Below are 25,425 nucleotides of genomic sequence, written 5' to 3' on the forward strand. Positions count from 1 at the left end.
AAGAAAAAGATCACTGTTTTTAAAATCTTAAATCCGCCCTATTAAAAGTGGACTCCTAATTTCTGAAAAGCATAATGGAAAAAAAAAAAAGCATTTGCATGAACGTTTTGTGGATTTACCCCTGAGGAGGTGCAGGATTTCCTCTCCAGCAGTGAAACTGAAAAGGACAACAGGGTGTTAAAAAGTTTAATGTTTTTTGTCTTTAGCAACACCTGATATGAAGGCTTAGTTTCCTTCCCCTCTCCTGCAGGGGAAATCTGATCAGTCCACAATGGGTGAGGGTAATACGGCCCGGTTAAAGAGTGAACTGATCCACAGAGGGAGCTTGGTGGGGGTTAATAGGAGTGGAAAGTGCTTCCAGCCCTCTGCCTTGGAACAGAGGAGTGGAAAACAAGAATGAGTCAGCCCAGTGAAGTAGGATAAAATAAACACTCAGATCAGAATCTCACAAGCTCACAGGCAAAGTAAAGGGGCACATGTATGTTAGATGTTGTATCATGATAGCTGTGAACGTTTTTAGTACTGCTGAGTTAAACTTGGATATTTACAAGTTCAGTACTGTGCAAAAGTATTAAGTCTTTTCTTTACTTTATATTTCCAAGCAGTCACACTTTAGAAATAGAAGCAATGGAAATACCCTTTATCAAATTCAGGTGTACCAGCAATAAAATGGAACCATGCAGATTCACACAAAGGTCAAACACATAAAAGCCAAGAAAAAGGACAGCAGACTGTACAGTAAAGGACATTTTCCAACACAAGAAAACAAATAAAATAATTTAAAAAAGCATACTCGGAATAAATGAAATGTTTAAGTCCTTCTGTCTCCCACCGCCTGCTTCTCTGATTAATGCCAGGGCTGTCAATTCAGATGGACAGCCATGTCTTTGTAGGTAAGTTTAAATTACTCTCAGGTGGCCAGTTGGAAAGTGAAAACAGCATTTTAAAAAAGATTTTTCACTTTCATTCCAGGTCACAATAATGTACTACTTTGTTTTGGTCTGTCACCTAACAATCCTAATAAAATACACTGAGGTTTGAGGTGGTAGTGTGACAAATTGTGGAAACATTACAAGGATATGGAAAATTTATAAAGCACTGCAAAAATAACAGTGTCCCTTTTCATGCAGAGTGTGCCTATACCTTGAAGTGTTAGGCGTTAGGGAGTGTTCGGTGTTATGACAATCCAGTTCTTTGGAAAATGAACATGAGAAACAAACAAAAAAAACATAGAAAGTAGTCAGTGTATAAAGAAAGACAGTCAGAAGCACTATTATATTTTGTTCCTAGTAAGTAGCAAACATGAAAGGAAATACAACCCTGGTTGATTTGCAACATCACATCACATGCACACGAACACAGACACACACACACACACACACACACACACACATACTCACACACACACACACACACAGGTTCAGCATTAATATGAAACCCTTAACAACAACTTTATATTCATTTCTTCCAGATCACACTGAGCTGGTTTTCATTAAAAGTAGAATTTTCCAGCCTTAAGTGATCAAATTAGTTTGTAGCAGAACTCATGCAGCAATTTATGAACAATACACTCAAACAGGTCTGCAAGAAAGCAAAAAAGGCACCAAGTCTGTACTGTACACTGACATAATAATAATATTCACCTAGTTGTGCAGGGGTATGCTGCACAGATTAAAAACAGGAGGACATGGGTGCAGTGAGGCACATTTTACATGCATGAATCACTGGTGTTGTGTGTGTGTGTGTGTGTGTGTGTGTGTGTGTGTGTGTGTGTGTGTGCGGTTCTATCTATGCATGTGTGTGTTTGTGTGAGTCAGACACACCGGATCTGCTGTTTAAGAGAACCTCTTTCCTTTCGTGCCCCCAGCACTCTCAGCTGGGACCGTGCTGGTGACACAAGCGTAGCCTCCCCTCACCTGGTGGACACAAACTATCATGTGAGTACACAGAGAAAAATGCGAGGCGGAGGAGAGAGTTTAATGCAACAAAATAAAAATGAAAGCATGCCGTTTATTAAATGCTGATCATAAAAGCTTTCAAATCATGCATGCATGATGAATATAGTTAGAAGTTTAAGTTCTTTCATGCTTCTCTTTACATTTCTTGCAACCTTTAATGCTTGTTTTGTCCAGTCTCAACCATGGCTCGCCTGGATCATGTCATCACAAACATTGTGGACATTTTTATGGATTATGCCGATGATGGAGGCAAGAAACGTCAGCTGAATAAGGAGGAGCTCAAAAAGCTCTTTGAGCAGGAGATCCAGAGCCCTGACTTAAAGGTAAAGCAGCTCAATAAAAAAGGAATAATGTCTATTATTTGTGCATGGTTTTTTGTTGCTCAACTGTTGAGTTTGCATCTTCTCCAGGACACAATTAGTGCAGGTGACATAGAAGACGCAATGGAGATGTTGGACAAAAACCATGATGGAGAGGTGAACTTCCGCGAGTTTTGTCGATGTGTGTGCGTCCTCGCTAAATGCTATTTCCAAAAGAAGACGGGAAGGGGAGGGAAGAGAGGCAAGGGCAAAGACCAGGAGGGGGAAGAGGAAGAAGGCTGAAGAAGCTAAACGCTCCAACTGAATAGTAGAAAAATACTGTCTAGATGTAATGTTTTCTTCAAAAGTGATAGTGCTCACTCTGCAAGCTGCTGAACAAAAACATATCTTGTTAACTGGTTATTAAGGAAATGTGCAATCTGTCTGAAAATAAATAATAGCTATGAAATCTAACTGTGTCGTGTTTAAAGAGAAGCACATCAAACATTCAACAGAACTCCTTCACAGGGTCTTGTTGTGCACACATTCCTTTCAGCCCTTCCTCAGAGGTCTAAGGATCTACTCTTATTACTTTCAAATCTCTGAAAGTTGGTTAAAAATCAGGAAAGTGCCTTGAGTGATTATTTGGAAGTGGTGCAATAGATAGATAGATAGATAGATAGATAGATAGATAGATAGATAGATAGATAGATAGATAGATAGATAGATAGATAGATAGATAGATAGATAGATAGATAGATAGATAGATAGATAGATAGATAGATAGATAGATAGATAGATAGATAGATAGATAGATAGATAGATAGATAGATAGATAGATAGATAGATAGATAGATAGATAGATAGATAGATAGATAGATAGATAGATAGATAGATAGATAGATAGATAGATAGATAGATAGATAGATAGATAGATAGATAGATAGATAGATAGATAGATAGATAGATAGATAGATAGATAGATAGATAGATAGATAGATAGATAGATAGATAGATAGATAGATAGATAGATAGATAGATAGATAGATAGATAGATAGATAGATAGATAGATAGATAGATAGATAGATAGATAGATAGATAGATAGATAGATAGATAGATAGATAGATAGATAGATAGATAGATAGATAGATAGATAGATAGATAGATAGATAGATAGATAGAACAATTGCCCACTGCATTAAATGTTTTTTTATTTGTAAAAAAAAAAAGTTAAATCTATCCTTTTATTTACATTTTACAATTTAATGCTACATTGTGTTTGTCTATCACATAACACCTCCATAATATGCAGTGAAGTTTGTAACATTATAAAATATGGAAAACTTGAAGGGCGTGAATACTTTTGCAAGGACTGTGATTACCCATGTAGGTAGAAGCTGCAATTGCATACAAGTCCTCCCTGTGAGTGTTGTCCAGCCATCAAAGTTCTTTACTCTTCATTTGCACGAACTCTTTCATTTTTCATTTCATTTTTCATTTCAGGTTCTGCCTCTTCTAAAGTGATAGTAATCTCTTCCTCTACCCCTAGAGATTTCAGGTCACGGCTTGTCTTGGATTTTTCCACAGACAAGCCTACAGTGCTCGTCTGTGCAAGCACTGTGGGCTTGCACAGACCATGACCGATCCATTGCCAGCATTTATAGACAGGCTGCTTGCCTGCAGATACTGGTTTGTAACTGCATTTTCCATCCTGTCTGCCAGATGGAGGCAGCGTTCTATGCATATTCGATTCTGCCTAACCATAATCGCCTAACCAGTTTAAGACATGAAATGAATTGAAAACTGTAATACACTTTTGAAGAAGTTAATCAGTTGGCAGTGTTGTAATAAGACTTGTTCAGTAATTACTGAAATTAGATGTTGGGTATTTAAAATCATTTATAATTTGTAACATTTCTCAGAAATTATAATTTGTAGTAGGAAAGCTGGAAAACTGGTAAAAAAGCTGCTCAGTATGAATGAACGAAGGTTTTAAATGGTTGCATCCAATGCAAAGCCTCAACTTGTTTTAAAACAAATTCATCATACTCTTAAAAAGATGAAGTTAGAGAAAGGGGGGCTTTAATGACTAACACAATAGGGTCCACAAACTAACAGAAGTTTCAGCATAAATTGACTGTACAAAAGCATTTGAGCAATTTTCAGCCTAAATTAATAATGAGAAAGGAGTAGAAAACAATTCAATATTTTTTTTTTGCTCAGTAGAAAAAAATCAGATCCGATTAATAGGGGTTATGAGTCCCAGGAAGATTGTGCACTTGCTTGGGTCTAAAAGGACTCATTTTTACACCAAGTTGGCAAAATGCATAGTGTGTGTGATTTTTATGTCCACACTGTTAAGGCTGAGATGGTGTGAGAGCTGCATTTAATGTGCGTTGAAAGCAAAGTTGGAACGTGTTTTATATTTCTCTCTTTGTCCATCTGTTGCTCTAAAGCCATCTACTCAGGCCTATTTGCATGCATTTGCTTGAACTGAATGGAAATTTCTTTCAGTGTAAGATGAATAGATAAGCTTCATTTGAATTAATGCTTATACTCCCATCAGGTGTGCAATTTCAACCTTCATCATTGTGGAAGCAAGATCAAAATGTGTGTAAACGCCTGGTTCTGTATTGGATCTTCTTTCATCATATAAGATGCAGAAAAACCAGAAACAGTATATGACTTTCACTGAACAGGAGGTATTTTCTTAGTATTCAAGCTTTAATATGCCACTCATTGTCACCTTCAATCAAATACAATTTCAATCCAGTTTATTTATATAGCGCCAAATCACAACACATGTTGTCTCAAGGCACTTCACAACAGTCAGGTTCATACATTCCTATTAATCCTAACCATTAAACAGTGCAGTCGGATTTAGTTATTTATTCAAATTGGATAAAAAGTTTTTCTCTCTGAGGAAACCCAGCAGATTGCATCCAGTCAGTGACTCGCAGCATTCACTCCTCCCGGATGAGCATGTAGAGACAGTGGACAGTCACTGGCGTTGACTTTGCAGCAATCCCTCATACTGAGCATGCATGTAGCGACAGTGGAGAGGAAAAACTACCTTTTAACAGGAAGAAACCTCCAGCAGAACCAGGCTCAGTGTGAGCGACCATCTTCCACTACCGACTGGGGGTTTGAGAGAACAGAGCAGAGACACAAAGAGAACAAAGAAGCACTGATCCAGGAGTACTTTCTATAGGAAGGAAAAGTAAATGTTAATGGATGTAGCTCCTTTAGTCGTTTCACCTAGAAAGAAAGAACAGATAAACTCTGAGCCAGTTTTCAAGGTTAGAGTCTGAAAGAGAGCACATATAATTAGTTACAGTAAAAGCTCAGTCAATTTCCATGTCTAGGAGAGAGAAAGGGTTAAACAGTAAAAGACAGGGCTATGTGGATCATCGGTAGAGGGTGAGCATTAAGTTGTTGCCAGCAGAAGCTCGGACGATTCCCCTCTCCAGAAAGGTGTCACAGGTAGACACAGAGTCAGGCCAGATGTAGCTTCTAGGAAGAGAAAAGAGAGAGAACAAAGTTAGAAGCTGAAATAACAGCAAATAATGTAAAATTGGAGAGTAGTGTGAGAATGTAGCGAAGAGGGTGAAAGAGGTCATTATGTCCTCCAGCAGCCTAAGCCTATAGCAGCATAACTACAGAGATAGCTCAGGATAACCTAAGCCACTCTAACTATAAGCTTTATCAAAAAGGAAAGTTTTAAGTCTAGCCTTAAAAGTAGACAGTTTGTCCATCTAGAGCCCACTTATGGTCATTGTTATACTAAAAACCACAAGGATTGGGATACCTCTCTCAGTCAGACTGATTATAACCACTGGAAAAGAGAAGGGGTCATACAGGTAGCAGAAATGGAGGGTGTGTTTGCACCTCAACCATAACTGAGCCGGTTTAGGCTAAACCTGACTACCCTTACTCCATCCAACAGGGAGGGAGGAAGACAAAAAGGATTGCCGTTCCGTCGGCCGTTTGAAAAGCCATTTGTGGTTCCTTAAAAAGCCCATTGTACAAGTACAGGTTTGGCAGGTTTACCAGATAGAAGCAAATAGTCTTGTCAAAGAAGAGCTGCTTGCCTACAATGTGTTTGCAAAATCTAAAGCAGATCATTTATATACTAAGAAACAAGTATAAGAAATATTAATCACAATTAACAAAGTATTTTTTTTTATTCTACAGAAGACAACACTAAAATACAGATATCTTATTTGAAACAGCATAAAATTAAAATAAACAAATCGATATAAATATTGGTCATTTAGTTAAAGCTAAAAAACTAAATCAGTAGATTCCAATACAATACAAGCCTTATTTAGGCTTATTTATACTCGATGTAATATGAGCTCACCACACCTGCATGAAGGCAAACTTAAATTTCATAAAGAAAGTTCAGATTTCACACTCTTTTATTTTCTCTACATAATAACAAAACTTTGAGCTGCATGAATACTACACCATTTTTTTCTCATCAAAAAGCTCTGCTGAAAACATCTATTAAAGCTTCATCACAGCAAAATATACCAAGAAATAAGAGAAAAAAGGAAAGTGTTAGTTGCTTAATCATTTTTACATTTAAAAGCTGAACTCATTCTACAGACAACACCATCGAAATTCAAGAACTTACACAATTATATACACTGATCAGGTATAACATTATGAAGTGATTCACATTGATTATCTCTTCATCATGGCACTTGTTAGTAGGTAGGATATGTTAGGCAGAACGTGAACCTTTTGTAAGCACTCCCTACATTATCTGTCTACCTACCTTATTGTCACATGGCAAAAAACAATAATCAATACACATTTAACTATTCTAACTTCCTGCAGCAGTTAGCTGTGCTGTAATGCCAACCCTAGCTTGTACATAAACAGCAACAGTAAGCAGAGATTAATCCTGGATGTGCTAGTTTTTATTTCTGTCCCCCTTTAATTTTTCAATCAGACAAACAATTAGAGCAGTCCATTTCTGCAACAAAAAAAGCACAGCCTTCCTTCTGTCAGTACAAATGATAATTTGTATTGTTTAATTTTAGTTATGCTTTATGGATGTTGGTTTCTTTTCTTTTTTGTTTGTGTGTAGGAAGAACTGCCTCAAAAATGTGTCATAACATGACTGAAATAAAACATGTCACGCCTGAGGTTTACAGTGACATCTCTACAATCAAAACAATTGATATCTAAACTGTAAAATCTGTTTTCACACAGCGCGAAAAGTGGGGGATGCAGGCTAGGGCTCCTAAAGTCTCTAAAAGTATAAAGAGATGCAGAAATTTTATTTATCAGGCTCCCCTGCAGCAAGGCCAGCTCCTAGTTTTTGTTTGTGAGGCAGACATTCTGACTACTTTTAGGATTAGCCTTAAAATGTTTTTTTTTGTTAAAGCTTATAATTAAAGCTGGCACAAAAAGTGACAAAACAATACAAGGCTGGATGGATCCATGCCCTCATGTTGTTTATGCCAAATATGCCATCCCTAAAAGCTACACCTATGCCAGATAAATACCCTCTTTGCCTCACACCAACCAGTGCAAAGACAGTTCTGTCCTGCATTAAAACCCGCAAGGCTGCTGGGCCGGAAAATTGTACCTGGACAGATTCTCAGAGCTTGTGTTGATCAGCTGAAAGATGTATTCACAGACATCTTTAACAGATCTCTGTGTCAGACTGTTGTTTGGAAGTGCCTCAAATCTGCTACCATCAACCCTGTGCCAAAAACGTTCTCTTCATTACGCCTGAATGACTATCGCCTCATTGCTTTGACTCCCATCATTACAATGAGAAGGTAGTCATGCAACAAATCAAGTAAAAATAGGAAAGAGAATCTCCACTAGCATCACATTGACCACGTCTCCCCCCAGGGCTGTGTGGTCAGCCCTCTCCTTTTTGCACTGCTAACACACGTTTGCATGGCCAGCTTCAACTCAAACCTAATCATCAAATTTGTAGTTTTCACTTCAGTGGTGAGTCTCATTAGCAGCAACAATGACACACTTTACAGAGAGGAGGTAAAACAGCTGACCAGGTGGTATTCAACAACAACCTCTCTTTAAATGTGGAGGAAACCAAGGAAACTCTCCTGGACTTCAGGAGAGGCAGCAGTGAGCATCCCCTGCTGACTATCAATGGTGCTATGGATTTTCTTATCAAAGTGAGAGAGAAGTCAACTCTTTAACAAGAGAAAGACTGGACTTTATCTTATAAAGGTTTATTCAAAGGCTTTCAGCGTTTGAATGACTCTGTCACTGAGCAAGTCAGAGAAACAGAGCAACAAACACAAATTACAAACCATATTTACAGCAGAATGGGGTTGTCATTTCAACTTCAAAGAGTTTAGTTTTATGGCCCCTAGACCCTCCCGGGTCAGAGGTAACAAGGTTATTTATGAGGGCACCCATCTACCCTCCCTTGGGATATAACCCTTCAGGGAGTGTTAACCATAAAACTTCTGATAATGTATTTAGAGTCCATCTGCTCTAAATAACAGAACACTAATAAAACACAGAGGTCAGAGGAGAGAGGTAAATGGAAGGTCATAGCACTTTAGAAAATAATTTTCCATTACAATGGCATTGCTGTTGAAAAGGTCAACAGCATTAAATTCTGTCCTCATCAGAAAAACTCTGGAAACTGAAAGAGAACAAGTCACCCCCATCAATGATGACCATATCGTTGGGACAATAGAGAGCATCTTCACATATTGCATTACTGCGTAATAGATCATCTTTGGCTGACATATATAAAGATCGATGCACCACAAACATTTTACTGGACCCCTCTTGCCCCTTCCACCCTATTTTTTACAATTTTTGTTGTGGCACTAATTGTCTTTATTTTTCTATTTTTTTATATAAAAGTCAGCTCCCAGGAAATAGGGAGAATAGCAGGGGAAGACATGTGGCAATTGTCAAACTCAAACCTGTGACAGCCACGTCGAGGACCAAGACCTCCGCATATAAGCCACGTGCCACTGCCGCACTGACACCCACCCACACACTTTTTTGTGTTCCTGCTCTCTGATAAGAGACAACAGAGGGACAAAGCCTGAGCCCCATAAGAAGTATTGTTTTTGGGTTAGGGGTTAGATTTAAGACTAGGGTGTGAAATGAGTTTAGGTATGTACTGGTAATAGTTACATTTAGGGTTAGAGTTAGGCCATGGAAATGAATATGAACATGAATGGAAGTCAGTGCAAAATCCCTGTAAAGATAGAAAGATAATAATATGTTGAAGGTGTACGATAGAAGCGACAATAAATAAGCTGAACTAGCAGGAAGGTGTGTGCCATTATCTTATTGACTTTGTGTCTCACATTTCTCTTTGCAAATAATCCTTGCCAACAGCAGCAATGTTTTTCTGTCTCCTTTCTGCCCTCTTGATTCCCAGCCAGTTGAGACATGCGGCCACTCATCTGTAATTAGGTTCTGCAGGCGGTGCCTTCCTGCAGAAATGGAGTCGTTGCTCTCCACTGTTGCCACATCCTTGCACTCCAGATAGTTTTGAAGTGAAGATTTGATGCAATCTGTTTGTTGCCTTAGGTAGGCGACTATTTACGAAATACCATTTCAATATCTACTGAATCAGATTGCATTGTATGTTTGTTTTGGGCAGTGCTTTGAGAAAGGCACTTTGTTGTGAATCTCCACAATATAACTAAAACTGAACCAAAAGCTTTTAACATCTATGGTGCATTTTTTTTTTTTTGGGGGGTGTGTTCTGAAAGAATTACCAGGAACACTACCCTTCATTATAAAAAAGTTTTTATGATTTGACCGATTGACTGATATGCTTTATTCTCATCAATATCAACATAAAAATAGAAACTTCAGTGACAAGTACAAACCCATTTCTTCTCTGCAACATATACAGCAATTGCAAAAAGCCCCTGTGGTAACAAGCATACTTCTTGGCATAACATTTCTGACAGTTTATAAGCTGTTTATCAAATGACTAAACTATGTTTCCCATTGGCATTGGTAAATGTCTGCAAGGCATTTCTTGTTTTTATGGTGCAGAGGAATTCTCACATATGAGCAAGGCAGATAATAGGATGGAGAGAAAAAAAAGGATAGAACAAAATAACGCATCAATGAAGAACATAAATATTATGAAAAATAAAAATGTGAGAAGAAGAAAAAGAAACAGAAAACCACAGTCACAACTCAATATATGACAATATAATTGAAAAGTCAAGTTATGGGCTGCAGGGTGACACAGTTGGTCACTGTTGCCTTGCAGCAGCAACAGTGACCAACTGTTGCTGCTGCAAGGCAACAGTGACCAACTGTGTCACTGTTGCCTTGCAGCAGCAAGGTCCTGGGTTTGAATCCTAGCTTGGGATCTTTGTGTATGAAATACTGAGCATGCAGGTTCTCTCCAGGTACTCCAGCTTCTTCCCACAGTCCAGAAACATGACTGTTGGGTTAATGGGATTTTCTAAATTGCCCTTAGGTATGAGGGTGTGTGTGCATGCTTGTTTGTCCAGCGTGTGATGGATTAGCAAACTGTTTGAGCAGTACTCCACCTATCTGCCATTGCAGAAGCCTGGTGATAGGCACCAGGCTTCTGCAATGGCCCTGCAATGTTAAGCAGGTAGAAACAATAGATGGAAGGATGTCGATTTGTTTGATGATTATGATTTACATCTTATGAAAACCCAAAATTGGAATGTTCTATAAGATCAATTAAAAAGGATTTTTAACACATAAAATGTTGTGCTATAACCTTCAATCAGGGGAAAGACTGCTGACTTTTTTTCAGTAGATAGACACCCTCCACATCAAAGGTAAGACACAAAAGAGAACTGCCATAGAAGCTGTTCCGAGAGTGGATCCAATCATATTAATTGAAAATTGAGTGGAAGAATAGTAAAAGATGCACAAGCAACAGCTATAACCACAGTAACATGGCCATAATATACAATTTCCATGTTACTGCTCCTGTGTAACATTATAATTTTCTGAGAAACTACATTTTGGTTTAATTATCTAAAAGCTATAATAATCAAAATTACCAGAAATAAATACTTTAAATTCATTTACAGCAATAAATTAACTTTTCAACAATGTTTCTAATTTAGTGAGATGTCCGAGTATATAGTGCAGGAAGAAACCTGCATCAAAAAGGGAGGAAACATTGCAGTTCTCAGTTAAAGTGCCGTTCAGTGCCCAGTGTCTTCTAAGTTTTTGGAAGGTGCACCAGATTTATCAGGTTCTGCTATTTTATTTGTTCCTTCTCTTCACAAAGCCCTTCATACGTGGTTTGGTATAATTATGTTTATGAATAATTTCAGCTGGCAGACAATCAAACATCTTGGTAGAGCAATTAAGTATGATTCACTAAAATATCAGGACTCCCCTAAACCTCCGAAACCCGCACAACAGGAATCATACTGTAATATTACTGATTCGTTATATAATACATTTTAAAACATGTCTTAAACTTCTTATTATATCCATGAGTAATTTCTAAAAATACCTTTTATGCATTATCTGGTGCAGCTTCTTGTGTTTTGTCATAGTTTTGTTGAGTGTTTGTTCAGGTCAAGACTTGTTTTATTGTGATGCCACACAGTTTGGGAGTTCTGCTTCGGTTTTCTTGCTTAGCAGCACTCTTGGTTTTTGTAAAAATGAAAATATTAACATATTGTTTCCAGAGCATTTTGCTTCTACGCTCCAGATATCATAGAGTTGGTTGCAGATAATTACAGATGCACAGCCGTGGCCTTTATTCACCATGTTTGTAGATTCCCAGTGACTCACACAGTGTTTTCTTTACAACTGGCTCCATCCTAAAGTTTCTCTATGATAAAAGGATTTTCCCTATTTTATAGGTCACTGGGCAGCCTCACAGAAACATGCACTGAGTAAACAAAAACCTTGTTTTATGACATAAAAACACACATACAATGTTTGTACAGTGCTACACCAAAAGGACAGGTGGAACTGGTTGGCAGGCTCCAGCAAATCGCTGCTTGTTGCTTTATATGCACGTTTCAGTTTTTTTTTGTCCTCGTTTTGACAGTAGGTAGTAGAATAGAAATAAAACTGAGAAAATCATCCCTTTTGTTTTTTTAGAATAGGATGAAATAGAAATATACTTTATTCTCCCACAGTAGGGAAATGCAGGTGTCCTAGCAGCACAGAGCTAGGCAAATGGAAGCATGCAAATACACAGAAAGGTAAGAAATATAAAAACAACAAAATAAGAATAAGTGTCTGTACAAAAGGGGAAAAAATTTAAGCACTAAGCTTTGTAATAGCTTAAAGTCATTTATTTCATGAAAACATAAGGCACTGAGTAAGGACGAAAAGTTTAAAATAATAAGACAAAAGTTCTCAAACAAAGACAAACAAGGCCCACCAAGATCAGTTTTACCAGTGTCTCTTCACAGTGTGGCGCTAGCTAGTACTTCAGCCAAAAAAAGAGCAGTTTTTTCCAGAAAGCCATGTCCACTAAATTCTGTGGTTCATCACAGACTCAGATATTCAAGTACAATCCCTCCCTGTTGGAGGCACCCACGAGCATTTATTTTAATGCATGGCATTGATGCTGCTACTTCTTTCAGCAACGTCAGCTAGTTACCGTCTTTTGCTGTGTGTGGCTACAGGAGAAAGCATGCAACTCCACAACAAACTAGAAATCATAAAAAGAAAAAGGGTTTTATTTATTGGTGTAGAGGTAATTCACAAGGCTTTTACCCCTATTGCCTGAAGGATGACTACCTAAACACATGTGTGAATATATAGGTCTACTGTGCTGGATTTAATTCGCCTGCAGCACATCGTCAGGTAACTTTCTGCTGCTTGACACCAGAAAGTACGTGTCATTTCTAAATTACTATGAACCCCAGAGGAAGTGTGGATTTTGCAGCTAGTACTTGTCTACAAACTATAATTACATTGTGGGGCAACACAAAAATTATGCCTCTAGAGTAAATTAATAGCTATTCCTTGGTCCTGCCGCACACTGTTCTTTTAATTTGCAAATGTTTGGGCTAGAATGTCTTTTAAAATCTAATTAAAATCTATCTGAATGGATGCTGATAAAACCTGCTGATGCTTTTGCCACAAGAGGTCAAAGAGACTCAAAGTGCTGCATTAAAGAATAAAAAGGTGGCTTCAGTGGTAGCCACACCTCTGGGTTAGGGTCTGAGTACAGCCTGCAGAAATACAAGACTGGATGTCGACATGAATCCAGGAGAACATCGCTTAATGAACTTGGCATTAAATGGTGCTAATAACCACTGTTCTCATTCCAAGGTATGAAATGCACCTTTAAATAGGTGTGCCATTTCACGGAAGATTAACTTGAAATTAAAACACCTGGCATTTCCGCAGTTTGAGAGCAAAAACCTGTTTCTTTAGGATTTGCATGTTCCTTTTTCTTTCTTAGACTTTTCTGTCAGTATCGGGCTTAACATTGCTTGTTTTCTGAAAGACAAGACAGAAATAAAAGACAATGTTGAGTGGAAGCTAGGCAAGAATGTGTGTAAGAGTCTCAAAAGGTGAGAGTTAGAGTTCATTTTTAACGCTTTCAGTCATTCGAAAAAAAATTTAGTATTGCCTGTCTGTTGTCCAAGACACCAGTTTCTTTTGTGAGCACACATTCCTGACCAAATCTCCTATTCAGTACCAGTGATGACTAATCACTTGCATGTAATTTAATCTCAGTATGAATCCAGATGACGTTTAAAACAGGATTAGGTAAAATAAAATAATTTTACAAGATTTAAAGATTGCACAAATGTCTGTTTGATCTATAATCCAAAATGGGAATGAACATGGGAAAACGTACGTAGAGATGGCCGTCCACCTAAACTGACAGTTTGTGCAAGGGGAGCAATATTCAAAGAAGCAGCCAAGAGACCTTTGGTAGCTCTGGAGAGATCCATAGCTTTGGTTTAGAATCTGTTGGCAATGCAGCTATTGCTTGCGCATTTCAAAAACCTGGTGTTTATGCAAGACAAGAAAGCGTTTGTTGAGAGTGCATCCCCAAAATGAAACATGGTGGTGGTGGTGATGCTTTCACTACAGCAGGGTGAGCGAAGCTGGCCTGAGTTCATTAAAATAACCATCAGCCCACAGAATATTTTCCCAAATGTCTTGAGAATCATCAAGACGTTTTTGGGCAAATGTGAGACGGGCCTTTGTGTTCTTTTTGGTTCCATCAATGCTATTTTTGTCTTTCTTGTTGTCGAATCATAAACACAGGCCCTAACTGAGCCAGTAAAGGCCTATAGTGCTTTAAATGTTTCATGGATCCTTGTGACATCCAGGATGAGCTGTCATTGCAGTCATAGAGTAACTTTGGTGAAGCCTTCACTTCTGGGAAGGTTCAATATTATTCATGTTTACTCCATTTGTGGTTAATGGCTGTGGGTCACTGGGGTCTCAAGGCCTTGGGAAAAGCTTTGTCATTTTTTTCCAGATTTATGGCAGATCCTAAATTAGCTCAATTACGATGTGTTGATTTCCTGACTCTACAGGTAAGGTAGTGAAGTTGAGCTTTCCAGAGATATCTGGTTAATTACAGTTAATCAGTCATTTAGTAAGGGGTTTATATTTAAATATTAGGCCATATGGCTTTGTGCAGCTTTTTTCCTTTAATCAATAAAATCAGGGCTTTAAAACTACATTTTGTGTTTACTCAGGTTATCTTTCTTTGATCTTTAAACTCGTTTGATGATCTGAAACATTTAACTGAAATGAAAAAGCAAAAACCTAAGAATCTTACAGAGGCCAAACTCTTTTTTTACAGCACTGTTACCATTCTATCCACCAATAAATAATGATTTATTTAATAGTACATAGATGGATTTAGTATAGTTTTCCTAGTCCACTTTGAAACTATCTTATAATCTTCTTTTAGCTCCGCTAAAAACAAAATCTTCAAATGCTAAATTCTGTGTAGACGTATATAGTAAAGGCTGAATGTGTTTTCCTGTGGGTAAAGCAAGCTTTATTTACCAAGTCTGGACAGAGTTGCGCACAGCACCACATAATGAAGCCTGAACTGTCAACATTGTGTAATTATCTTTGGAATGGCTTTGTGAGCCGTTGCATGCACAAACTTGTTGCAGGAAACCAAAAACATTTCTTCAACTATTCACACAAGTCCAAAAAGCAAGCAGAAAAGGAGCTTGTTTATGAAGCGACACAAAAATATTATATTTGTTTAAATAATTATTGATGAATAAAAGTTGCACATGTGTGTGAGTCATCGCCGTGTGAACTTTGTTTACTGCATTTGATGTTACACCCATGTGCAAGGCTGACCACAGCTGAACCCTTTCCTGTAATTGTTGATCAGCCTTGCACATCAACTTGGAGGAATTTTTGCCTATTAATTCTGCCGCACACAACAGCATCGACTCTTGAATGCTGGTGCGGGATTCCCTTCTTTGACAGCTCAGTTCAAGGTTTTTTCCACAACATTTCTACTGCTCAAGAGTCAGGATTCCGACTTGGTCATCCCAAAATGCAGACCTCATTCTGCTTTAAACGTTTCTGGTATTTCAGTGTTTCCCATTACTCTCCGGTTGCATGAGTTGCATTCTTTTGAAAAAAACGCTGCCTTTGACATTTTTATCTAAAACAGGAAAAAAGTTCCAATATATGGAGGGCCAAAAGGGATAAAATAAAAAAATATATAAAGAAATAAATAAATAAATGTGAATGTCCCATGAAATAAATAAATGTACAATTTATTTATGTAATACATAATTGAATCATTAAATATCTCATTAAATTATGAAATGTACAATTAAATAAATAAATAAATAATTGAATATACCTTAATTTATACCTAAATTATTAATTTAAATAATTAAATGTCATTTTTTTTATTCCTTTCAAAATAAATATAATAATTTCACTCCATATTTATTTATTTCATGACTTCCATGCCACCGTGTCATCATAAAATAATTTAAACTATCAACATGACCCATCAAACTCAGTGGGTGGCAATAGGGTGGCTTCTCAAAAGACTGATTCTAATTGGCTGCTTCTTACAGCAAGTCAAGACAGCTTCTTCCAAGTTTGCTATGACTCTAAAGTTAATGTCTTTGCTGGATGGTGCAAAATAACTCCAATAACTTCCGGAAATTGTTCCAATTTACTTACCAGAAACTGTTGGTGAGCAACTCCAGCTTCTATATCCCTAGCTAGTCTAAAATATCTCTAACTTGGAGGGCCTGCGTGGAGAAAGCCACCACAGAATCACAGTATCAGCGTTAACCCTGCCCACTGAGTTTGATGGGTCCACTTGACAGTTATTTAATAAAGACACTGCTGCACAGGAGTCATAAAATAAATAATAATAGAATGAAATAATTATATTTATTTTTAAATAAATGTATAGAGAAAATGAGATTAATTATTTAATTTAATCATTTAAATGTATATTAAATTATTTAACAGGACAATTAATTATTTATTTGTGCATTTAATAATTTAATGGTATATTTAATTATTTAATGATGTATTCAATAAATAAATTGTACATTTATATTAATCTATTTTATGATATATTTATTTAATTTTGTGCCTTTTGGCGATCCATACAATAATTGCATGGAATGTAAACTCAGTTTTTGTTCAACATTTCCTGATTGTTGCACTCATTACAGGAAAAAAGCCACGTTTTTGTTTTCAGCTTTTTCTCCTTCTAACGGTCCTGCCTGCCTACATTTTTACTATTTTGAATCAGAGTGGCCTTTAATTCTATCATACGGTGCTTTTGCCACATCCTTGTGTTTTACCGGTATGTCTGCTGTTCGTCCTCACCCTACTGGTCAAAAATGGCAATCCAGAACTTCCTAATGAAACATAAACTTTTTGCATTGCCACTGAAATATCTAAAGTCACACTGGGTTCTTAGTAAAGTCTGAAGTAAGTGTTTTTGTAGACATATTTTCTTCTCTAAGTCAAGTTAGCTAAATTAGATCGGTACTTATCGGAAATTTAATTGCCAGAGATAATTTCATGCTGTAACCTCGTGCACTCAAACTAAATGTGAGGCCTGTCTTCTGAAAATGAGGTTGAGAATTTGGTTAGGCCTATTAGTGTTCTTGCATGGTTAAAGACACATTTTTGTGGAAGGACAGAAAATTCTTGATGATACGATCATGTCACCAATCCTTTTGTTCCTCTTACCAGATGGTAAGAGGAACTAAAAGTTTCCCTAATGGCACAAAGACTGTTTCAGCTCAGAAAAAATTGACACATGCCATTTTGGCTTGGACTGATGAATGCAGATTATGCAAGAGTAAAATTAGTTCAGTGTGGAAAATGGATTTAAGAAAGCAGTAATCCTTAGTGCTCTCTTTTGCTCTGCTTTAATAAAACAATACATGCGACAAATCCTATACTGACTCTAAAACATTTGGTTAAGATGATGTAGTTTGCATTTTGCAGCAGGCGTAATAAAAGTGTCTCATAGTGGACAAGTTTTACATTATCTTGAGAATGCATGTGTGCAGATTACAACCACATTATTGCTAAACAGAAAGGGAATGCTTCTTTGTGAAGTGGAAGGAAAAGGGTTTATGGTTTCCATTTTTTTTTTAATGAATGGAAGGCTAGAAAGTTTGAAGTGAGTTTGTATTCAGCCAATCCTTTGTCTTCATGATGCTGTTTGTTCACTGATGTTCTCTAACAAACCTCCGAGGCAGCCACAGAGCAGCTGAATTTAAAATGAGGTGAAATTATAAACAGGTGGAAGTCAGTTGGTCGCGCTGGATTTTATTTGGTGATATTAGAGTAAAGGTGGCTAAACACCTGTGAATGGCCCATTTTTCACAAATTCTGTGTAGAATATTTGGATAACAACTTTAAAATTGTTATCTTGATAATAAACAGCCATTTGAACAAATTGGTCAGTCAAAATCTGTATATTTAAATATTTCCTGCAGTGTTCCGCAGGATTCAGAATTAGGTCCCAAACTGTTTATTATGTCGACGATATCTGTTCCTGCTGTTTTTGTAGATGATTTAACTATTTCTGTTGTTCTTTCGGAGGATTCAAAGCATCTCATGGAGGTTGTCAAAAAGGAAATGGTTAAAAAATAAATGTTGATTTGATAAAAAGAAAAGATCTCTAAATTTATCCAAAACCAATTTTGTTAGAAAATTAAGAACTGCAGAATTGGAAATTGATTGCAAAATCAGGGGTGCAAAATTAATTTTTTATTATGAGAATTGAGATTAAATGTGGGCTGCACGGTGGCGCAGTTGGTAGCACTGTTGCCTTGCAGCAAGAAGATCCTGGGTTCAATTCCCAACCAGGGGTCTTTCTGCATGGAGTTTGCATGTTCTCCCTGTGCATGCGTGGGTTCTCACCGGGTACTCCGGCTTCCTCCCACAGTCCAAAGACATGCCTGTTAGGTTAATTGGTCACTCTAAATTGCCCTTAGGTGTATGAATGACTGTGTGCATGGTTGTTTGTGTGTTGCCCTGCGATGGACTGGCGACCTGTCCAGGGTGTACCCTGCCTCTTGCCCATAGACTGCTGGAGATAGGCACCAGCTCCCCTGCGACCCACTATGGAATAAGCGGTAGAAAATGACTGACTGACTGAGATTAAATGTACAACCTGAGAGGGAATTTCAACTTAAAGCTGCCATGTGTTCGCACCATTTGCATATAAGGTTGTGGAGGGACTTACTACATAGAGAAAAAAATATTAAATTTTTTAAGAATAATTAACTGTATGGTTGATGGGTGGAGAAAACGATAAAAAAAAAAAAAGCACCAGATAAAATGATACATAGCTTATTCTCTCTGGTGATACGCATTACACATGTATAGCCCTGCAGTGGAGTGTAGTGGAGTGTAGTGAAGTAAGTGACATGTTTAAAGAAACTGTTTGAGATGAGTTGGGTTTTGTAGCTTGGTGCATTATCCTACTGGAGACAACCATCAGAGGATGGGTACATCATAGTCATGAAGAATTGGACATGGTCAGCAACAACACTCAGGTAAGCTGGGCCATTTCAGTGTGCCAAGAAAATTTCCCCCACACCATTATACTACCACCATCAGTCTGAATCCTTGATACACGGCCAGGATACAAGGAATAGATCCATGCTTTCATGTTGTTTACCAGAAAAATTTCACCCTATATCTTAATGTTGCAGCTGAAATTAACACTCGGTGGACTAGGCAACATTTTTTCCAGTCTGTTATTGTCTAATTGTGATGACGCTGTATGGATTGTAGACTGTTCTTGTTCTTATTTCACAGGACTGACACTTATTGTTGTCTTCTGCTGCTGTAGGCCACCTGCTTCAGGGTTTCACTTATTGAAACCCTGTATTCTCCATTCCTTGGTTGGCGCTGAGTGCTTATTTGAGCTACTGTTGACATCAACAAGGCGTTAATGTACATAGAAATGTTGTTCATTGGACATTCTCTCTAATAAGGATAGCTGTGCATGAAAGTTCTAGTAACACAGCAGTTAGTAGGACTTACTGTTGTTTTTCACTGATCACTGTTGTTATCTGCTCCCCTTTGGTCCCATTCTACCATCTTTTCAGGATATTTCCTATCACTGCTATGCAGATGATATCCAGTTGTATATTTCTTTTCTTCCAAATCAAGTGTCAAAACTGCACATTTTATGAAAATGTCTGGCGTCAATTAAACGCCGGATGACAGAAAGTTTTCTTCAATTAAATGAAGAAAAGAAAAAGCAGATCCTTGGACCCCTTGGTCTTTTGGCTAAATCTTCTGTTAAAAACCTTGGAATAACCTTTGACTTGGGCTTTACGCTGGAAAATAATGTCAAAGCTCTGGTTCATTCCTGTTTCTACCATTTGCAAAATATTGCCAAACTTACCCCTATCGTTTCTCGTCCTGAGATGGAAATCTTAATTCATGCTCATTCATTTCATCTTGTTTGGATTATTGCAATGAGCTCCACACATGTCTTACAATAGCCTCCCTAGACCGGTTGCAGTCTGTACAGAATGCTGCTGTTGGGCTCCTGACTAGATCCCCTAAAATGTTGTCATGTGACTGCACTGTTAATCCAACATCAATGGCTCCCAGTTCATTATCAAGTGTATTTCAAGAATCTAGTATTGACTTGGAGAGAGTTGCATGGACAGGCACCAGTGTATATCGCTGATCTAATTCATCCCTACACGCCTACTAGGGCCCTAAGGTCCTGTGATCAGGACTTGCTGATTGTCCCCCATACAAAATTCAAAACTAAATGAGACAGAGTTTTCTTTTGTTGCTCCAAAACTCTGGAACTCCCTTCCTCTGGATCTGAGATCAGCAGACTCGGTGGTTTCATTTAAAGGCCAGCTAAAAACTTATATTTTTAAATCTGCTTTTGTTTAATTTTCTCTTATGTATTTCTTTTTGTTGAAGCACTTTGTGATTTTTATCTTGAAAGGTGCTATATAAATAAAGTTGTACTTACAGACAGTTTATAAAATACTCAGATTAGCGCGTCCTTAAGTGTATGTAGAAAAAGAAGGATCCTGCTCGCCAAGGGTGGCATTCATACAAGAACCGCCACTGCATGCACAGATCATTGAAGTTATGAGACAAATTGCAGTTCATTCAAACTTGTCATTTTTTCTCGCTTGATTTAAACCTGCTAAGAAAAGTCTCTGCAGTTTGATCTGCCACAGTATCTGCTCCTTGGGAAAATGAAACCTAACCCAAGACTGTTTACTAACCAGGAAAATATCATCCTGGCATTTAGGGGTATAAATGCAAATTAAAGAATGCATAAAAGGCAGTGTGAAAAAGCCTAGATTTTTTTTTTGTTGCTTTTTTTTAGAGGGGTGGGGGTATTTGCTTGTGAAAGTAAACAAGTTCCTGATCTGTTGTACCACCATGAGCTTGTCTCCTGATTAAAACCAGCCGTTGCAAGGGTGGCTTAGTCATATTTAGCCTTGGAGACGATGGCGTGGCTCACTAAACAAACAAGGGCAGCTTGGAGATTAGTATAAATTCTGACTGCTCTGACTCAGTCATAAAGCAGGTGTATGTTTCTTTAAAGCCATTGGCTATGTGTTTGTAAGCAACAGCCAACGCCCTTGTGCCTTTAAAGTAGGCTAGAGTGCTATGCTTTCAGATTCAAGGTTGAAGATTAAAGAACTGTAAAAGAACACATTAACCAGTGCAAACGTTGGCTTCCACCGTTAAGAATAGGTTATCTGTTTTTTAATAAAAATAAAAACATCTTTCTGCCCACAGGGTGACAATAAGGCAGCAGTCCTCATTGGAGGAGGAGCACAGTGTTGCTTTTCTTCTAAAGGAATACATTGTTTCTGTTGTAGGCCTTGGGTTTCTGAATATGAAATACTGAATATTAAAATGCTTTGGCTGATTGCTGTGTTCCTGTCTTATTAAGTGTCTAGCTGGAGTAACTAGGGAGCTCCAATATGGGGGACTTTAGTTATTCTTAAAATATGATTAACTTACTCATCGTAACTTTGTGAAAAGAAAGCTTAAGCAACCTAAAGTTAAATAGAATGTGAATTACTGACATAAAAAAGTGAATGTTGACTAAAACAATATTGAATTTAAACTGAACAGAAACTAAAAGAAAACCAACCATTTTAGCTCATTGTTTTCTCTTTTGCCTGAAACAAGATGCTTGACGAATGGAACATTAACAATGCAAATGGCTGCATTTGAATATCATCTTTAAACAAGGTTAAAAGCTCAATACCCTGGAACAATTATATGATCGGATATCAGGATATCGAATTGGACTCTTTAGATAAATTGTTTCTTTAATGAAATCAAAATTAGCTATGATTGAAAAACAATTAATGGTCATGGTTTCAGGTATGACAGCTCCCTGTCCAGGGCAACAAAGTCAAGAGTGCACAACAAGGCAAGCCAGGATTATCTTTCAGCTGCATCCCAAACAAGATGTCTAGTAACTGTGTGTATATCAGTAGGGAGTGGGCATTAAGATTAAAGATTATGAGAACATTTTGTTGGGGACTGTGGGTTTCTGACTCTAAGTTGCTGCAGGATCCCAGCTAATTTGGTGCTACATTGAAGGACTAGGTCACAGATGTTTTTTTAAGGAATCTGGACTGCACTTTACCATCTCTTCTTGAAAATATCACACATTTCCTGGTCAGACGTCAACTGGATTACAATGCAGTGAATAGGGATACTTTAAAAAACATAGGTTAAAAAACCTCTATTTGTGAAAATACAAACAAATATTTTTAAAAAGCAGTATATACATAGATTGGTAAAACCTGGACCGAATTATTCAACTGTAAATATACTGTGATTTATAAAACCCCTTAAATTATTCTTTAAATATCAGTCCAAGTATCAGAGTAGGTTGTTACAAAAATAATGCTAGGTTTCAACTTCAGCATGTTATCTTCCCCAAGTGTATATATAAACACATTGTGTTAGTCATGTAATTTCCTGGTCAACCCTCCAGAACAAAATGTAGTTTGGTTATTTTCGAATGCCATCATTCATTTGCGCTTTTGAAGTACTTCTATTTATCCCAATACCAATGTGCTACAACTTTCAGTACTCTAAGCTTTCTGTTGAAAGAAGCAGTGTATGAGCTTTACACACAATAAAATAGATTACGTTGCATGTAATACTGGTCCACCAGTTTGTAACAAATTGAGTATTATAGAAAAGAATAAGAAAGATGATATTCGGATACAGAGTGTATCTGCAGAGGATCATTTTTGGATCAGGCACACCATATTTATGCAGTGGTCTTTAACTTCTTGGTGTAAAATTATACTTTTAAAACTTCACAATACACGTAATGATCTTAACAACGCAGCAGAAAACTCCTACTGATGTGTGCTCATGAGTACGACCCTTCTGTTGGAAATATATGGGAGTATTAGTCAGTTGTCTCCGTCAGAATCAGCTAAGTCCAATGAACAAAGGGTGTGGTGTGGTGAACTGCGGGGCCGCTGGTGAACGCGCGCTGATCACAGTTCTATCCGCGCGCCCTCCTGATCACGCGCGTTTTTCGCACGCGTGTTGTTTGGCGCCATAATCGCCTCTCGCGCCTGACTGTCATCACTCCGCTTGGCTCCACCTGAGGCTCAATCAACGTTCAAACTGCTAGTTCACTTATTAACCATTGGGTTACATAACACCAACGTATCACTGCACTCTGGGCCACTACTTTCCCCTGAAGTGAGTAAAACTAGTCTTACTGGTACAAAAACGGGCTTGTGGATCTGTACACAAAGAAAGAAAAAAAAAAGAAAAAACCCCACAGCAGATTCACGGAAAAAAGCGGAGGGAGGGATGGGTACTTCGAAGTAGGGTGTGTCAGATTTGTTTAAAAAGGGCTGTGTCCGTTCACTGCTCTCACATCCGTCTCTTTTTCTTCTCAAGCTCAACAACTCCTCCATATAAACCGGTAAGAAGAACGTTTGCTTAGAGACTGCATCCAGAATGCATTTCTATCAAGTTAGGTTAAGTTTGGCATGTATGAATGTGTGCATTTTATGTATTTATCACTAAAAAGTTCATAAGACTTTAACTTGAAGACTCAAGTTGTGAATATTTAGGTAAATATATTAACTGAAAGCTGAAAAGCTTGCTAAAAAATGACAACAGCAATGCCATACCATCAGAGAAATGTGAACCTAAATTTAACTAAAGGTTTTTTGTGTTCATACAAATGCCATCCTAGGAATGAGGGTTATGAATGCAATTTATGGAAAAGTGAAATTCATCATAAAGATCCCTTAATTTATTTTGCAGGAAGGAAAGTGTAGATTTGCCTGCCATAGTAAACCATTTCCTGGTGTCCATACCACCCATTAGCTTGTGTCCTGATTAAAACCAGCAATCGCAAGGGTGGTTTAGACAGGAAGTATGCCTTGCTTCCTGTCTCCAACAAGCAAGAGAGGCTTGATGACTGTAATTTTGTATTATGACTCGGTCATAAAGCATCTTGTGATTCCTTTGGTTTTTTTATTTTATTTTTTTATGGTGGGTGTAAATCAACAGCCAACGCCCATGTAGCCTGTAAATGTAGTCTGAAGTATGATGTTTCTAACACATGACAGCTAGCTTATGTCACATTCTTGTTTCAGCCACCATGTCTGGAATACTGGGTGCAATTACAATTCTTAAGAAAACTTTTGACAAGTATGCTGGAGAGGACAAAGACAAGACAACTCTGTCTAAGAAGGAACTAGCCAACATGCTCAAAACTGAGCTTCCTGGAGCAGGAGTAAGTAAAGGGAATGCATCAATTTGCCGAAAAGAGCCATGAATGCAGTTTTTCTTAATTAATCCTTTCTTCCCACAGGGTGACAAACAGGCAGAAGTAGATGAGTTTTTCAAGATGCTGGATGAGGACGGTGATGGTCTGGTTAACTTTAAGGAATACATCATTTTTGTTGCCACCCTTGCTATGATCATCAACTCTTAAAACTTTCCAGTCTGACTGCTTTCTTTTGTTATCTCATCCGATGTCCAATTGTTTTATAAAGGCGAGTGCTCAAACATCAGAAATTGTTTGGGTGAATTTACCTAATCACACTGTGGTCAAAAGCTTGAGCAAGTTAAAGTGACAGTGAATGTGATGTGAAATGTTGACATTGACCAAAAAATGGAAAATAAAACTTTTTCACACTTAGATGTTTTTGTCTGTGTTTTAATACTGAGTAGAAATGCCATTTAAAAAAGAAACTTATCTGCCTGGAGCAGGAAAGCTCAACATGATCCATCCATTAAAAAAAAAAACAGTTTTGCGTGGGTTGTCTTGTCAAAAAGTATAGGCTTGACAAATCAATGGAAATGGCTGTGTTTGGATATGATCGGGCTATATTTAAACCTCAATCTCCAGACCAGGGAATTGGGCTCTTCAAATAAACTAGTTACAGTGCTGGGATTGTGGGTCAGGAAATGAAGAATCTTGAAAATTCCCACAAATCAAAACAGATAGGAAATGTGGCTCTGTGCCCAGGGCAGCACAGATGAGTGGGCACCACAAACACAACTGAAGTTGTAATTGTATGGCCAGTCAATGCAGAGTAAGGAAGGTATTGCTGTAAGTTGGTATCTGATATATTGTGAGAGTAAAGGGCTACCTAAGAAATTTTTTTTTTTTTTTGGGGGGGGGAGTCTAAGAACTTGTCCACATGGAGACAAAAGGTTTAGGAAAAA

At 37.7% G+C, this 25,425-nt stretch overlaps 2 protein-coding genes across 2 annotated transcripts; both read left to right on the forward strand.

The window, feature by feature from the left end:
* Positions 1–1,783: 1,783 nt before the first annotated feature.
* Positions 1,784–2,731, forward strand: s100w (S100 calcium binding protein W). The gene is made up of 3 exons (XM_047361857.1): positions 1,784–1,937; positions 2,133–2,281; positions 2,369–2,731. Exons 2-3 carry the CDS (start codon positions 2,141–2,143, stop codon positions 2,558–2,560), a joined length of 333 nt encoding a protein of 110 aa, XP_047217813.1. The 5' UTR covers positions 1,784–1,937; positions 2,133–2,140; the 3' UTR covers positions 2,561–2,731.
* Positions 2,732–23,508: 20,777 nt separating this feature from the next.
* Positions 23,509–24,895, forward strand: LOC124865295 (protein S100-A5-like). Its single transcript, XM_047360275.1, has 3 exons — positions 23,509–23,665; positions 24,348–24,487; positions 24,566–24,895. Exons 2-3 carry the CDS (start codon positions 24,353–24,355, stop codon positions 24,686–24,688), a joined length of 258 nt encoding a protein of 85 aa, XP_047216231.1. The 5' UTR covers positions 23,509–23,665; positions 24,348–24,352; the 3' UTR covers positions 24,689–24,895.
* Positions 24,896–25,425: the final 530 nt, after the last annotated feature.

The sequence above is a fragment of the Girardinichthys multiradiatus genome, chromosome 3, assembly GCF_021462225.1.
Source record: "Girardinichthys multiradiatus isolate DD_20200921_A chromosome 3, DD_fGirMul_XY1, whole genome shotgun sequence".
NCBI classification, from domain to species: Eukaryota; Metazoa; Chordata; class Actinopteri; order Cyprinodontiformes; family Goodeidae; genus Girardinichthys; species Girardinichthys multiradiatus.